The sequence below is a fragment of the Oncorhynchus nerka genome, linkage group LG24 (assembly GCF_034236695.1).
Source record: "Oncorhynchus nerka isolate Pitt River linkage group LG24, Oner_Uvic_2.0, whole genome shotgun sequence".
In the NCBI taxonomy this organism is placed as follows: Eukaryota; Metazoa; Chordata; class Actinopteri; order Salmoniformes; family Salmonidae; genus Oncorhynchus; species Oncorhynchus nerka.
The window spans coordinates 53,502,399-53,519,744 of record NC_088419.1 but is presented as its reverse complement, the minus strand read 5'-3'; the positions used below and the strand labels follow the sequence as shown (position 1 = coordinate 53,519,744).

The following is a 17,346-nucleotide window of genomic DNA, read 5'->3' as shown; positions in this document are numbered from 1 at the left end:
TGTGAAAGTGTGTGTGGGTGCATGTGAGTGTGTGTGTGTGTCTTTAGCCTTGGTTCTTAGACTAAGTTGAAATCCCCCTTGAGGTTTGCATCGATCTCGAAGGCCTGCATTGTGAAATCCTCACAGTCCTTTCCTATGAACGAAGGTCCTGCCCACTTATGCACCACAATGCAATGTTTTTACACTGCTAATCTAAGACCTGCTGCACCATTGTCACGGCCATTGTCATCGACACAGTCACCTGGCTACACAGTCACTGTTGGTAGATGCGGGACTGTGTGTGCGCGCGTGTGCACAGATGGCTCCTCTTTTGTCCGGGCACTTTGTGATGGTCAGCAGCATTCCATTGCAATTCCCCTGTCCTCAGCAACAGACATGGGAGCAGTCACGCCACCCAACGCTTTGTGTTCTGGAACCCCCCCGTACCCTCTCACTCCCTTTTCACCCACTCCCCCACCACAACCGGTCAATATCTCTGGACTAGCAGCTTTGATGGACAGGGTGTTGGGGGGGGAGTGACAGATACCGTTGGGGGAGGCGTGGGGGTAACAGGGAGGGGTCCAGTCAGGGCCAAACCACAGACCAAAACACCAGCGGAGTCCGGAGACCCAGCTGTTAGGCTTAACACAGTAGGGGATACGAGGGGGGTGCAGATCCAGACGACAGAACACCTGCTGGAGAACCCAGACGTCTAGGAGGGCAAGTCTAGAACCGAGAGGTGAGTTAAGGAATGGGGCGAGGGGGGGTGGGGGTCTTTGATTAAGCTACTGACCAAAAAAATCGTGTTCCTTGTGTACTCAAATATGGACATTTATGAAATGTGTACAGTCATTTTTAATTGCCGGATGAAAAAAAACGTAAGGATTAATCAACCAAAAAAGCAACTGGAAGGTTCACCAAAATGTTAGTTTAATCAATGTTTTGTTTTATCATGTTCTGTCTTACCCCAAAACTTTGAATTCAAATTCAATGTACTGTCTTTCCCATTGTTGAGTGTTCTACCTCCCTCCCTCTCTCGTCTCAGAATGAGCACACCTGGCCTGAGTTGATCTTGATTGCCCCCCTGCACCTAGCCTTGAATCCTGTCACACAGAGAGCTACCTGAACACGTTCACCAACACACACAAGTGCTCTCTTACACAGATAGACATACACTCACACTGCAGGATGTTCAAGTACACTCCTCCTTGGCAGGTGCTGTGTAACAGCATGGAGCATGAGACCAAGGTAAGACAACCCTTACCGCAAATACACAATGACAGGGGTAGTTACAACAATGTTAAAGGGATCCTGATTGCAGGCTAACAATTTGTTTTGCTTTGACATTCTCCACCCCCCATTTACCAACAATCAACATCCCACACAGTTGGATCTGCATTGTTAATGTTTGTACCACAGCTGTTGCAGCCTAGATTCTTCCCATCTTTTCCATGATATTGGGAAATGTTTTTAACTATGGCGTTCATTGATTTAAATGTCATTTTGGACAAATACATCTCAATAGTACCCATTTTTAATGTCTGTTTCATCTGTCATGCATTTGATTCCTAGATGTAAGACCATAGTGGTGTGAAGTAGATCACAATCACAAACATTCCTTTGCATTAGTAAGCTAAACTGAGATCCATATTATGTTTGTCATGACCCCTTCAAATTTTTATTCAGAGTGACAAAGTTGATTGAAATACTCTGGTGTAAATGTACAAGGTAGCCACTAGAGCGCAGCAACGCTATGTTCAGTGTGAACCTTCCCATTTCTCAGAGCGAATACCCTCTATCAGGGATGTAATGCACCCCAAAAGTCTGAGGGGACACAAAGTATGTGAGCATGGCTGGGGGGTGAAAGACACCGGAAATAACTTTTTCCTGCAATCTAGAGCCATAAAAACACCAATCTAGAGATGTAAAAAAATGTATTTTTTCTGCATTTCTAAGTAATGAACATTTTGGCCATGATGACTCAAGCTCTTCCACTGGACTAGCTGTAGCAGTGACATCCTCTCAGGTGAACTTCAACCCCAAAGGAAGATTATTCTTTAACAGTCCACAGGCAACATACTGATGATGTCTTAGTACTTTTGATGTCTCATACTTGATGATGTCTCAGTACTTTTGTGTTTTCTGTTTTTGTTTCCTTATGAGACCAATGATAGGTAAAGGGAATGGACATGTTTCCATAAGTTTGTCAAGTCATGTCATGAAGGAAAGGAGAAGAAGGAAGCTTCTGTACTGAGACACAAAATGATCACCAGGAAATTAGCCAACTCATTCCCTTGGGCCAGGGTTCTCTGACTCTCTGACAAATAATCAACTAATTACGGACTTCAATTTGGACCACAGGTCATTTTTCATCTGGGTCGTCTTGTTTGATTTGCCTTGGTGACGTGAATGGGTTTATCTTCTCTCCCTACCTTTGTTATGGCGGTTTGTCAGTCTTGTGCACTTTTCGCTGTTCGGTAAGAGGGTGTGGCTTCAATAACTGACATGATATTGGCTGAACTTTGCCTGTGCTCGAGGGTGCTCAAAAGACCGAGAGCGGGAGACGCAAGACAACAAACTTGTGTCTTGTTTGCGGTATACTAATTAAGGTAGGGTTCATTCCTTAATTTTCCCAAATTAACTGTACTTTTGATCCAAATGCATTTCAATGGCATTATCGATACTTACATTATCTATGAATTGTAAGCACTTCAGTTAAGTGGTAGTTGGGTGATCAGGTGCATTAGCTTAAAAGACACTATGGTTGGATTTTCCATCTTGTCACACTGTCTACATTACTGAATAATGACCTCTACTTATTTTCAAAAGTTGATGTCAAATTAAACCCTTGTGCATTGACTGAGGGAAGTAAGCCTAATGTAAGTCTATTTCCCTATACACTTTTTTTGTGTGTATCAAGTAATGGCTCCATGTTTCTCCAAATGCTACAGCCTACCCTATTTGAGGAGGAACTTGTATACCCTGGTCTCTGTAACTACACAACCTATACCCATGGGAACACCATCACATTGTTAATTTGCTAAATGTTCTCTCCTTTTTTTTGGATTAGTAGAGCTTTAATGAGCAGTTGGCATGGTTGTCCTTCCAAGACATGAAAACTAGTTTGAAATCTGTATGGTCGACAGACATAGGCTGTAGGGTATGACAACATGTATTTGGGCATTTATTTCAGACAGCCGATGAGTGTGCGTGTGTGTGTGTGTGTGTGTATGTGTATATATATATATATATATATTAGCCTTGAATAAGTCTGAATGTTTTGATGGGGACGACTTATCTGTGGCAAAATCTTTATTATGTAATTTGTTGTATTATCTTGTGTGCCACATGCAACTTGACCTTAGTTGATCCATGCCACAATAGGCACTTTACTGACAGGAACTAGTGTGGTGTGTACACACACACACACACACACACACCAGTGTGAGGTAATAAATTAGTGGAGGCGAGGACACTTGTGTATCTCCTGTCCCCCACAGATCACTCCTCTTCTCTCTCAGCCAATGAGCAAAGGGCAGAGGAGCCGATTCCAGAAAGTGGCGCTGAAAAGAGCTTATCAGGGGTACACAGTCCACTGTCACACAAGTGGTCACATGCGCGCATACACACACTGCAGGCTGCCTTAGAACTCTTGGGATAGTGCGTTACTTTTTAACCCAAAATGTATGTATATTTGCTGAAGCGCTTATTCTGAGGTCAGCCAAACGTCTTGGCATCTCAGGGAAGGTTAGGACTGGGTAAACTCCGGTCCATTTGTCTAGTGTTGTGCATCTGTCATGATTAGTTTAATAATTCTGTGTCAGCAGGGTTACAGTGACAATTGTGAAATGCAAGATTGTTTTGTCAATTGAAATTACATTGGAGTGGAAGCTTCCAGGGGCTATAGGTTTTACTCATTAGCCAACATCCTCGAATAGCAGTGAGCATGTTATGCTAGAGTATGATGTTATGCCAAAAGTGCTATAGAGATTCTAAGTGATACTGCTAGTTGCCATGAAATATTTTCCTTTTAATCCTTTGTGTGGCATATAAAAAATGATTGACAAGTCAACCCTCCATTGCACCCAGCCTCCAGTGTAGTTAGTTCTACATCAGTCGAGTGAAGAGGAACTCATCTGTGTTCATTGGCCAAGAGTATCTAATATCCTGCTCGAGTGTCAGTACTCCCACCTCCAGATGAGTTGTGTGAGAAAGGAGTGAACACATTCCTCTCTCTCCCTCATTATGGTTCTTCATATATCTTCTGACAACTAGGCACTTTGAAAAGGAATTGTAGCTGCACACTCCAGGTCAGGCTTCTCCAACCCCAGTTGTAACCAACCTGAATCATTTTGTCAACCAGCTAATTATTAGAAAACGATGCCCTAAACCTACAGGATGGTAGTTCTCCAGCAGCAGGGTTGGAGAGCCCTGCTCTAGGTACATGTCTGCAGGTTTAAGATTAATCCATTGCTTGAATAAATTGATAATGGTTGATAATAACTACATTGAACAAAAATATAAACGCAACATGTAAAGTTTTGGTACCATGTTTCATGAGCTGAAATAAATGGTCCATACACTGAAATAAATGGTCCACACACACACAAAGTGTATTTCTCTCAAATTTGGTGCACAAATGTGTTTACATCCTTGTTAGTGAGCATTTCCCCTTTGCCAAGATAATCCCTCTCCCTGAGAAGTTTGGCATATCAAGAAGCCGATAAAATGGCACGATCATTACACAGGTGCACCTTATGCTGGGGACAATAAAAGGCCACTCTAAAATGTGCAGTTTTGTCACAACGTAGAAATATTTTAAAGGAGCGTGCAATTGGCATGCTGACTGCAGGAATGTCCACTAGAGCTGTTGCCAGATAATGTTACTTTCTCTACCATAAGCTGCCTCCTTACATTGTGGCATTATGTCCAACACGTGTATGAGAGCGTGTTCCAGTTCCCGCCAATATCCACCAACTTCGCACAGCCATTGAAGAGCAGTGGGACAACATTCCACGATCAACAGCCTGATCAGCTCTATGCGAAGGAGATGTGTCACGCCGCATGAGGCAAATTGTGGTCACCAGATACTGACTGGTAATCCACACTACTACCTTTTTAAAAACAATCTGTGACCAACAGATAAATCTATCTGTATTCCCAGTCACGAAATCCATAGATCAGGGCCTAATGAATTTATTTAAATTGACTGATTTCCTTATATTAACACTAACTCAGTAATAAGCTACGGACAACGAACACCATTTTACTGATGGCAATTTGAATGCACAGAAATACCGTGACGAAATCCTGAGGCCCATTGCGAGACTTGTATTCTCATGTGAAATCATTGATTAGGGCCTAATGAATATTCTTCAATTGACTGATATCCTCATATGAACTGTCCCTCAGTAAAATCGTTAATTGTTTCACGTTCCATTTATATTTTTGCTCAGTATATAAAAGGTTGACTGTATGAGTTGTGCCGATTTAAAAAAAAAAAAAAAATAAAATAATAATAATAAAAACAATTTTTTAAAAACAATCCATGTACAATATTATGAATCGGAATGTCTTGGCTAAGACGGGAACAGACAGTGTTTATGGCTCTTCATACAGACCTTTATACAGTATCACAGCAATGGATCTGGTAATCCTCCATACAGAAACTTCAAGGTTTGCAATAAATAGAGGTCTGACTGAGATGATTGAACCTTGTGTGTCATTCCCTTGCATACCAACTTAACATTCCTTAGTTGCCTTCTAGACCAACGCAAACATCTTTTTTTTTAGACCATCTCACACATTGGTTTGCTCTACATTTTCCCAGTTTGAGTTCCCGTGTCTTTCTTGATCAGCTAGGTTCACTGCAAACATGGTCTCTCGTTCTCATGCATTACATTTTAAGCTGTAAATGTTATTGGCAACTTGTATATTGGCATTCCAAAGAAAATCTCAGCATCCTGTCTTGCACAACTTTTTACATTTTATTTCCCCTGTTAAACAGATTCCTGTAAAAACCATAAACCCCTGAAGTGTTATGCAACTCATTTCATCTTGGTGGCACAAGCCGTGTTCTGTAATATCTGTGACGTGGGAATAACAGCCATCGTCACTGTATGCAAAGATTTTTCAAATGTTTTATTTCACCTTTATTTAACCAGGTAGGCCAGTTGAGAACAAGTTCTCATTTGCAACTGCGACCTGGCCAAGATAAAGCGTAGCAATTCGACACATACGACAACACAGAGTTACACATGGAATAAACAAAACATAGTCAATAATACAGTAGAACAAAATAAAACCGTCTATATACAGTGAGTGCAAATGAGGTAAGTTAAGGAAATAAATAGGCAATTAAACACTGGAATGGTAGATCGGCAGAAGGTTAATGTGCAGGTAGAGATACTGGGGTGCAAAGGAGCAAAATAAATTAATAAATACCAGTATGGGGATGAGGTAGGTAGATGGATGGGCTGTGTACAGATGGGCTATGTACAGGTGCAGTGATCTGTAAGCTGCTCTGACAGCTGGTGCTTAAAGCTAGTGAGGGAGATGTGAGTGAGATGCAGAGGTGTATTTGGAGGGCGAATTAGTTAGGATGACATCTATGAGGGTGCCCGTGTTTACTGATTTGGGGTTGTACCTGGTAGGTTCATTGATAAGCTGTAATTATGATAAATTGTTAGAATTATTTGGACAGTGGAGGGCTTGTTTGATTGGTTATAATGATCCAGTTGCCACTTAACCATTTGATCTTTCTTAATTATTATGTTGCTTAAGTGTTGGCTTATTTGACTTTTTTTATTTTTTATTTATTGGTTGCAGAGACTCTCAGTTGCTGCACCTGACGATTCCCAGGATGTGTTGACCCAGGAGGAGGGAGACCAGATAGTGTGCCAATCACACCAGCTTCCTGCTGCAGAAATCTCACTGTCTACACAGGAAGACACCACATTCCAAGGAACCATGGAAAGCACACCCAGAAAATGGGTGCTTCAGCCCATGTCACCCAAACTGGAGCTGGCAGTAGACCTTCGCACCATGCTCAGCCCCACCACCGATGAGCCCTTTAGTCTGGACCGGAGCTGGATCTACAACCGGAATGGCAACCCTTCGGCTTTCAGTTTTGACAGCATCTCCGTGACCCGCACCCAGTCCACAGTTATCGTATCCACCCAGCAGAAGGTGTCTCGGGATGTGGTGGTGCAGGCCAGGCAGGTGGCGGTGTCAGAGGAAGATTGCGGCAACACCAGTGAAGACTGGCAACCCAGTAGCCCTAGCAGTGCAGGGAGCACGGGATCCCAACGTGGCTTCTACTCCTTTGTGGATGATCCGGTGAGCCCCGAGGCGGAGATGAACGAAGCATGGATGGTGTCCCCAGAGAGACAAGCCAAGTTGGCGACCCTGAAAGAGGAAGGCAGTTTCAAACTGCAGACATACGCCGGTGGGAAGAAGCCAGGGAGTCTGTTCGAGGACGACGAGGACTCCCGCTACCAGGTGAACACCAACGGTGCCCAACTCAAGGCGGAGGAGGAGGAGAAGCAGCTTAGGCAGGAAATCATCCACAGTCAAGCCCCCAAAAAGATTGCCACATTCAGAGAGCAGTGGAGTGCACTTGAAACCCTGGATCTCAGCAAATCACCCAACAAGTTGCTCGAAGGGTTCAGCTTGTGCTACGGGCCAAGCAGCACCAAATCTGAGTTCACACCAGCAGCTGAGCCATGCACCATCGACAACGAACAGATCAACTTCAGCGCAGCACGGGAGCAGTTCCTAAAGATGGAACAGTCGAGGCTCAACCCATTCCTGCAGAGTCCCAGCTCTCTAAAACCACAAAGACTGTGGCAGTCAGAAGACAGCTTGCTGTCACCAAGGAGTGAGAAAAAAGACTACCACTCTGCGGAATGGTTTAACCAAAGTCTGACCCCAGTGAAACGTCAGGACAAAGGGGAAAATGTCGCTGGCAGAAAGGTGTACCGCACAGAGGAGAGGGTAACCAAGAGGCAGAGTAGCCTGTTTGATGACCTTGACTCTGGGCTGGAGGATCTATCGGGTGACACCAGTGTTGGCTACACAAGTGACGGAAGCATGTCCAATGACAACCCTCAGCCAGAAAGCAAGGGCACCCAACCGGCAAGTGGTTACAGAGAGACGCCCATAGAAAGGGAGATTCGTATCGCTCAGGAGAGAGAAGAGAGTCTTCGGCGATTGCGGGGCATCAAGCACACCGACGTCCAAGAGATGGTGGAGGTCAAGTCTCTGCTCTCCCAGCCTACACCGCCACTGATGCCTGTCAAGGCAAATAAGAAGAACCGGGTGAGCTTCTTCATCCAGCGCGAGATCAAAAAGGACAGCCAGAGGGAAGAAGACTTGCTGCACCAGGGGAGAGTCCCAGGTCTGTATGACCGGGGAACTCCTCAGGAAATGGAGGATCGGAGAAAGATCTTTGAGCTTAGAGACCAATCTGGAGCCGAGGTCGAGACGATGAAAAGGACTTGGTCATCACCCGGGGTCATTGTGAGGAGTAGCAGCTCAGATACGGAAGGCTACCCTTCCCCTTGCTGCCCTCACCGGCACTCCGAAGAGACAGAGTTGTACATCGGCAGCATGAGCGCCACTCCAAGTGTCAATACGACCAGCGAAGGCTGGAGTTCAGAGTCCCAAGACCTCAATAGAGTACTGCCAAGCAGCTTCCCAGAGGAGAGCGTCATGTTGAAAGGGAATGAGACCAGTAAGGCAGAAAGCGCTCAAGTCACAGTGGTGGTGAAGACTAGTACTAGTGAAATAGTAAATTACCCATCGTGGTTAATGGAAAGAAAGAAGCCAGTTCCAGCCAGAGGCTCCTCGGCTAAAGAAGCCTCCTCTTTGTCATCCTCCTCACCTACACCCACTGCGTTTGCAGTGCAGGTGTCTGAACCGAGTGATAAGCCTGTTCCAACCTGGAGGGCGCACCTGGATTCTGGCGGCCTGCGACATCGAAGACCAAACGCTCCAGATATTATCCAGAAGGAGATTGAGGAGGATCTGAAACGTGAGCAGGAGCTCCGGGAACTGCGGGAATCCAGTGGCCTGTCCGCCTCTATGGAAGGAAGCTTGGACTGTATAGAACGAGACGCTAAAGACTCATGTCAATCGCAAAGCCTGCGAAGAGTCATTGTGGAACAGGAAGAGTCTGTCTTCTCTGAGAGCCCTTCACTTCCAGTAGAGCAGACAAGCTTGGCCAGATGGTCCTACTCATCTATCACTCCAGTATCAATGCTAGGTAGGATGGTTCAATTCATTTATCCATACACAAATCTACACAATTACAAGACTACCTAACAGAGGAATTATTCATGATGGCAATATCTTATATTTGTTTTTGGATGGATTTATTAAGCAAATGTCTACATGCACCAATTGTCAAATGTCCTCACAATTCTAGCTTTTAGTGGAATTTGTTTGTCTTGTATACTGCTGGCTTTCTTAGACTGGAAGACATGACAAACTTAATTAGATCCTGTACTTTGGTCATATATGAGCAGAGGAACCAATGCTGTGTTACCAGCCATGATTAATCATTGACACACAGGCTATTACTTTGCATCAAAAAGGCTCAAATAAGTCAGATAATCAGAACAGTGAGAGTTTAATAATTTATTATTTCATTTCTGCTTTTCCTGACGCACTGAAATTGTGGTTCGAGGCCCAGTGCGGTTAAAAACGTGCTTGACCTGTGTTCTATACATATTTCCACATTGAGGTTAGAATAATATTGTAAAAAAATATGATTATGCCCTTTTAGTGTAAGAGATGTTTGAAAAGACCACCTGAAATTCTTGCCTGTTTTAGTGGGATGAAGTTTTGACCTGCCTGGTGACATCACTCGGTGGAAAATTAGTTAATAGACCAATAAGAAAGAGTTCCAAACCGCTCTGCCAGTAAGAGCTAGTTTCAGCTTTCCCCTCCCCACTCCCAGACAGTCCTAGCAAAATTGTCTGAGATTGTTCTTAGCTAAGAAGCCATTTCTGTTTCTTTTTGACAATTTTAATTGAAAATAATCACAGTAAGGTACTAAATTATTACCCAGAAAGGATTTGATATTGAGATTTTTTTTTAAACGGCTGCACTGGACCTTAAGATTATTCTACCTCCAGTCACATTAAAGGGCCAATGCAGCTGTTTTTATCTCAATATCAAACAGTACCTTACTGTAATAGTTTTCCATAAAATTGGTCAAAAATAGCATTTTAGCAAAACCTTTCTCAAGCTAAAATGTAGCTAGGACTGCAAGCAACACTCACGGCTGAGTTCCAAACTGCCTCTGGAAGCAACGTCAGCACAAGAACTGTTCGTCGAGAGCTTCATGAAATGGGTTTACATGGCCAATTAGCTGCACACAAGTCTAAGATCACCATGCACAATACCAAGCGTCGGCTGGAGTGGTGTAAAGCTCGCTGCCATTGGAGCAGTGGAATGTGTTCTCTGAAGTGATGAATCACGCTTCACCACCTGGCAGTCCGACAGACTAATCTGGGTATGACGGATAAGAGGAGAACACTACCTGCCTGAATGCATAGTGCCAACTGTAAAGTTTGGTGGAGGAGGAATAATGGTCTGGGGCTGTTTTTCATGGTTCGGGCTAGGCCCTTTAGTTCCAGTGATGGCAAATCTTAACGCTACAGCATACAATGACATTCTAGACCACTGGAGGCAACTCCAGTCCCCGAGGGCCTGATTGGTGTCACACTTCTCCATCCCTAGCAAAAACAGCGGATTAATCAAATTGCATTCTAAACTGAAGATCATGATTAGGTGATTATTGGAGTCCGGTGTGTTAGCTGGGGCAAAACTGACACCAATCAGGCCCTCGAGGACTGGAACTGCCCACCCTTATTCTAGACGATTCTGTGCTTACAACTGTTTGGGGAAGGCCCTTTACTGTTTCAGAATGACAGTGACCCCTTGCGCAAACCAAGGTCCGTACAGAATTATTTTTGTTAAGATCGTTGTGGAAGAACTTGACTGGCCTGCACAGAACTCTGACCGTAACCCCATCAAACACCTTTGGGATGAATTGGAACGGTGACTGCGAGCCAGGCCTAATCACCCAACATCAGTGCCTGACCTCGCTAATGCTCTTGTGACTGACTGGAAGAAAGCCCCCGCAGCAATGTTCCAAATTGTAGTGGAAAGCCTTCCCAGAAGAGTAGAGACCAACTACATATTATTGCCCGTGATTTTGGAATGAGATGTTCGACGAGCAGGGGTCCACATACTTTTGGTCATGTAGTGTAGTTTCATATGTACAATATCATACAAAACACAGGAAAAACATAGTTTTGACTGCACTGGGCCTTTTTAAAACTAGTGTTACGGCAAGATGTCTATCAGTGTCCATTTTCATAGTCAAGTGTGTACAATGGTATGACTACAATTCGGCTATCTTCATGTACAGTGCCTTCAGAAAGTGTTCATACCTGTTGACTTATTCCACATTTTGTTGTTACAGCCTGAATTCCAAGTAGATTAAATGTATTTGCTCACTCCTCTACATATGTCAAAATTAAAACATACATATTTTTTTGTTTATACATATTTTTGCAAATGTATAAAAAATGAAATGCAGAAGTATCTCATTTACATAAGTATTCACCCCCTTGGTCAATACTTTGTAGAAGCAATTTTGCACCGATTTACAGCTGCGGGTCTTTTTGGGTAAGTCTCTAAGAGCTTCCACACCTGGATTGTGTAACCTTGGCTCAGTTTATTATTTTCAAAATATTTCAAGCTCTGTCAAATTGGTTGCTAGACAACCATTTTCAGGTCTTGCCATAGATTTTCAAGTAGATTTAAGTCAAAACTGTAACTCGGCCACTCAGGAAAATTTACTGTCTTCTTGGTAAGCAACTCCAGTGTAGATCTGGCCTTGTGTTTTATGGTATTGTCCAGCTGAAAGGTGAATTCATCTTCCAGTGTCTAGTGGAATGCAGACTGAACCAGGTTTTCCTTTTGGATTTTGCCTGTGCTTAGTTCCATTCAGTTTCTTTTTTTTTTATCCTGAAAAAATCCTTAACAATTACAAGCATACCCATAACATGATGCAGCCACCACTATGCATGAAAACATGGAGAGTGGTGCTCAGTAATGTATTGGATTTGCCCCAAACATACATTAACACTTTTTGTATTTAGAATAAAAAAGTTAATTTCTTTCTGACTTGTTGCAAACAGGATGCATGTTTTGGAATATTTGTACAGGCTTCCTTGATTCATCCTCTGTTTTCTCCTAGCACAGCCATTAGTCTATTTTAAAGTCCCCATTAGCCTCTTGGTTTAAAATAAAGCAGGGATTTCACCATCTACCAATAGGTGCCCTTTTTGCGAGTCCTTGAAATCCTTCCCTGGTCTTTGTAGTTGAATCTGTTTTAAATTCACTGCTCGACTGAGGGACCTTACAGATAATTGTTTGTGTGGGTTACAGAGATGAGGTAGTGATAAAAACAATTATGTAACACAGTATATCCATGCAACTTGCTAATCACATTTTTACTCCTGAACTTGTTTGGGCTTGCCATAACAAAGGGATTGAATACTTATTGACACAAGACATTTTAGCTTTTCATTTAACATTATTCCCACTTCCTACTGAGTTGTATGAATATATTTATTCCCTTATTTCCCAAATGTTTTAAACAATTGCATATAGCTTAGTAGAACCCCTCCGCCGGCTTAGACAGGGCTTACTCTTATGGGTTAAATATGGTTGCGCATGTGTATTGCTCTAATAACCTTCCGCATATGAACACCGCCTTAATCATTCTCCTGGTCAAAAAATAAGTTTGAAAATAATTTGCAAAGCCAACAGATTAGAAACTATTCTTCCCAAAATAATACATTCTGATCAAAAGTGTTTTATGAAAGTCTGACACTAGTCAACAGGCGCCTCTTTGACATCATGCATCTCGCTTCCCGAACAGAGTCAATATGACCTTCCTGAACTTGGCACTCGAGGAATTCGGTTTTAGTACAGCTATATGCAAATGGTTTAAACTTCTCTCTAGCTCACCACAAGCCTTGATAATTCATTTCAGTTGTAGGCATCCGATTTGCAAAATAAGTCTTTACACTGATATTCTGATGTTCGTACAAGAACCCAATCGATCATTAGAACACGTGCTCTCGACAATCAACATATTCAGCAGTATATCATGATATAAGATTAACTGGGACAAACCCGAGATCCTCATAAATGTATTCAACTGGAACTCTGGCCAAAACTCTCCCCTTCAGATGGTCAGTCAATCTGAGATGACCGTGTCTTAAAGTAATGATTGACTGTCTTTTCTCTTTGCTTATTTGAGCTGTTCTTGCCATAATATGGACTTGGTCTTTTACCAAATAGGGGGTTTCTTCACCCCTACCTTGTCAAAACACAAATGATTGGCTCAAATGCATTAAGAAGGAAAAAAAAATCCAGAAATGTAACTTAACATGGCACACCTGCTAATTGAAATGCATTCCAGGTGACTACCTCATGAAGCTGGTTGAGAGAATGCCAAGAGTGTGCAAAGCTGTCATCAAGGCAAAGGTGGCTACTTTGAAGAATCTCATAAATATATTTAGAATATATATATTTTTTTACATGATTCCATGTGTTATTTCATAGTTATGTCTTAACTATTCTTCAATGTAGAAAATAGTAAAAATAAAGAAAAACCCTTGAATGAGTAGGTGTGTACAAACCTTTGACTGGTAGTGTGAGGTTAATTTGCACCGTATTAAAAATAACAATTCCACTTTGACATTACAGGGTTGTGTGTGTAGGCCAGTAAAACAATCTCAATTTAATCCACCTTTAAATTCAGGCTGTAACACAATGAGGAAAAAGTCAAGGGGTGTACTTTCTGAAGGCACTGTAGTTTTCATGTTGCTTTCGACTTACATTTCGAATGTACTCTTAACACAATTACAAGCATATGTGTTAACTCAATGTTTCCCCCCCCCCCCCCCCCCCACCTTTAAAGTGGACAGCGCATCTCGCTTATCCACCTCCATTCGTCCCACTGCCCGTCTTCCCTCCTTTTCCATAGTCACTGCCCAGCCATGGGGCTCCCCAAGGCCCAGCTCCCCTGTGGTGAGCAGGGTTGCCCCCTGTTGCCTGCTAGCCCGTGGGTAGAGATGGGTGGCTCCCCTGGGATCCCCACGCAAAAAGGCCTGACCGAAACACTGCTAGAGGACTTTGAGGAGAGGAGAATCAAACTGAAGCTGGAAGAGAATGCTGTGAGGAAAGACTGTAGTTATTGATGCTGTCTACATACATTGAAAATCCATTCTAGACATAAGACATTTAGGCACAGTTTGGAAAGAAACACAGCAATGCAATATGCCTACAAAAGAGTACTGATAGTGTTGGCGAAACCATGTACATCTTGTGAGACTTCTCAATTCATAGGTTTTGTATCCTACAATGACAGTGTGCTAGTTGTTGAATTAGACTTTTCTGTTACCTCTAGTATGCAGGAATTCAGCCTACTGACGATGTGAACAATGAAGTAAGTGGTTGCTCTTCTCTCTGCTGATATCCATTGATTCATTTGTCTCCGAAGGCCTTTTATCACAGGTCCAATATGATATTGATGCTATTTCTTCCATTGCAGGTCTTGGAGGCGACCCGCGTCACCAGGCACAAAAACAAGCGGGCACTGCGCTGGGAGGCTGGCGACTACACCAAGGAGGACAGCCAATGAGTCCACCAGCCTTCTCCACTGGAGGGTGAGCGAGCATGGAAAGGAGAAGAGGAGATGGAACAACAGGCATTTTAGGGAAGTTGTCCCATCTCAGCACATAAGAATATACTCCGTCTACACACTACCTGGCTGAACTAATGATTGGTCAACTTTGTGATTAAACCCCCCCCCCCCCCCCCCCGTCCATCATCTGCCACCTGAGCATTGCCCTGACTAGGGCAGGTACCCTTTCACGATTTAGAAGCGAAAGGTGAACTGAAAAATATGTAATAGATGAGACAGGTTTTTAGCTGAGGCAGAAAATGGAATGGAAGTGGAATTTAAGAGAAGTTCTGCGCCTGCTTAGAATGCATTGCCTTGTTTTGGGATGAAAAGGTGTATGAGTTATTTTTAAGTCTGGCAGTCACTGCTAGGTAGCTTTGATTAGGCCCATCCGCCCTCAAAAGGCTGCATAGAAAATGAGTGAGGGAGCTATTTTTGTCTTGTCAGTTGTGCTTTGCAAAGCAAAAACAAGCAAGAAACCATCGGATATCCATTATGTATTTAATAAAGTAAACATTTCCAAACCAATATCCAGTCCAACTTGCAGTAGTCTTCAGGAAATGTTGACTTTTGTCTAATTTAATATGAAATAATATCTAATAAAGAGTTAGCTACAGCTGATACCAGTATGTTTGTGTTCTTAATTAACTTGTATGTGCTGTGAGAGCAGAAATTTGTGCAAGACTTGAACCCGCCAGGTTCTTAGGTAATGTGTTTATAAAAATATTTAAGTACTACTAAAGTTGTTTTTTGGGGTAATTGTACTTTTACTATTTTATATTTTTAGCAACTTTTACTACATTCCTGAAGAATTTACTTTTTACTCCATACATTTTCCATGAAACACAAAAGTACTTGTTACATTTTTCTTAGCAGGACAGGAAAATGGTCTAATTTATACACTTAGCAAGAGAACATCCCTGGTCCTCCCTACTGCCTCTGATCTGGCGGACTCACCAAACACATGCTTCGTTTGTAAATTATGTCTGAGTGTTGGAGCGTGCCCTAACTATCCGTAAATTAAAAAAGAAAGAAAATGGTGCCGTCTGGTTTGCTTAATATAAGGAATTTGAAATGATTTCTAGTTTTACTTTTGATACTTAAGTATATTTAAAACCAAATACTTTCACTCAAATAGGATTTTACTGGATGACTTACTTGTCATTTTCTATTAAGGTATCCTGACTTTTTACTCAAGTATGATAATTGGGTACTTTTTCCACCACTGGTTATATGAATGTAGCCTAGCAGTTAAGAGCCTTGAGCCAGTAACTGAATGGTCGCTGGTTTGAATCTTCAAGCAGACAAGGTGAAAGAATCTGGCGACGTGCCCTTGGCAACCCTAGTTGATCTGGATAAGAGGGTCTGTTAAATTACTAAATTGTAATGTAAGTTCAATGACAAGTTTAATCACACTCTAAACCGGACTGTTTGCAACATGACACTATCTGGTTTTGATGGAAAGACTACGGTATGACTTACTGCTGAGAATAGCCCAGGGAATGTAGATGCGATAAGAGATTAAACTCTGCTATATTTGGTGGTAGCGGTGGGATACACTGCTTAAACGAGCGGCGACGTCAAATTGGATGCATTGTAGATGAATAAGAGAATGTCAAACTGATTTCAAATGGAGCAAGACATTGCCATCTCCTGGGCAGACACTTGAACTGATTGTAGGGGATTTGAGTGGTTAACTGTAACGCTGAAACTAAAAAAGTATGACCATAAGTATGTGGACACCCATTCAAATTAGTGGCTATTTCAGCCACACCCATTGCTGACAGGTGTATACGTTCGACTACACAGCCATGAAATCTCCATAGACAGAATGGCCTTTACTGATGAGCTTAGTGACTTTCAACGTGGCATCGTCATTGATGTCACCTCTCCGACAAGTCAGTTAGTAAAACTTCTGACCTGTTAGAGCTGCCCCGGTCAACTGTAAGTGCTGTTATTGTGAAGTGGAAACGTCTAGGAGCAACAACGGCTCAGCTGTGAAGTGGTAGGCCACACAAGCTCACAGAACGGGATCGCCGAGTGCATTGAGTAAAAATCGCCTGTCCTCTGTTGCAGCACTCACTACCGAGTTACAAACTGCCTCTGGAAGCAATGTCCGCACAATAACTGTTCTGGTAACAATGTCAGCACAACAACTGTTAGTCGGGAGCTTCATGAAATGGGTTTCAATGGCCAAGCAGCTGCACACAAGCCTAAGATCATCGTGCGCAATGCCAAGCATCTGCTGGATTGGTGTAAAGCTCGCCGCAATTGGACTATGGAGCAGTGGAAATGTTTTCTGGAGTGACGAATCAATCATACTTCACCATCTGGTATTCTAACGGACAAATCTAGGTTTGGTGGATGCCAGAACGCTACCTGCCAGAATGCATAGTGCCAACTGTAGTTTGGTGGAGGAGGAATAATGGTCTGGGGCTGTTTTTCATTGTTCGGGCTAGGCCCCTTAGTTCCAGTGAAGGGAAATCTTAACGTTACGTCATACATTCTAGACATTTCTTTGCTTCCATCTATGTGGTAACAGTTGGGGGAAGGCCCTTTCCTGTTTCAGCATAACAATTTTTTATTTAACTAGT

At 42.8% G+C, this 17,346-nt stretch overlaps 1 protein-coding gene across 1 annotated transcript; it reads left to right on the top strand.

The window, feature by feature from the left end:
- Positions 1–569: 569 nt before the first annotated feature.
- Positions 570–15,373, top strand: misp (mitotic spindle positioning). Its single transcript, XM_029632193.2, is given in 7 exon segments — positions 570–718; positions 1,025–1,227; positions 6,808–9,244; positions 13,988–14,073; positions 14,076–14,243; positions 14,477–14,515; positions 14,621–15,373. Coding segments are annotated over 6 exon segments (2,880 nt in total). The 5' UTR covers positions 570–718; positions 1,025–1,167; the 3' UTR covers positions 14,711–15,373.
- Positions 15,374–17,346: the final 1,973 nt, after the last annotated feature.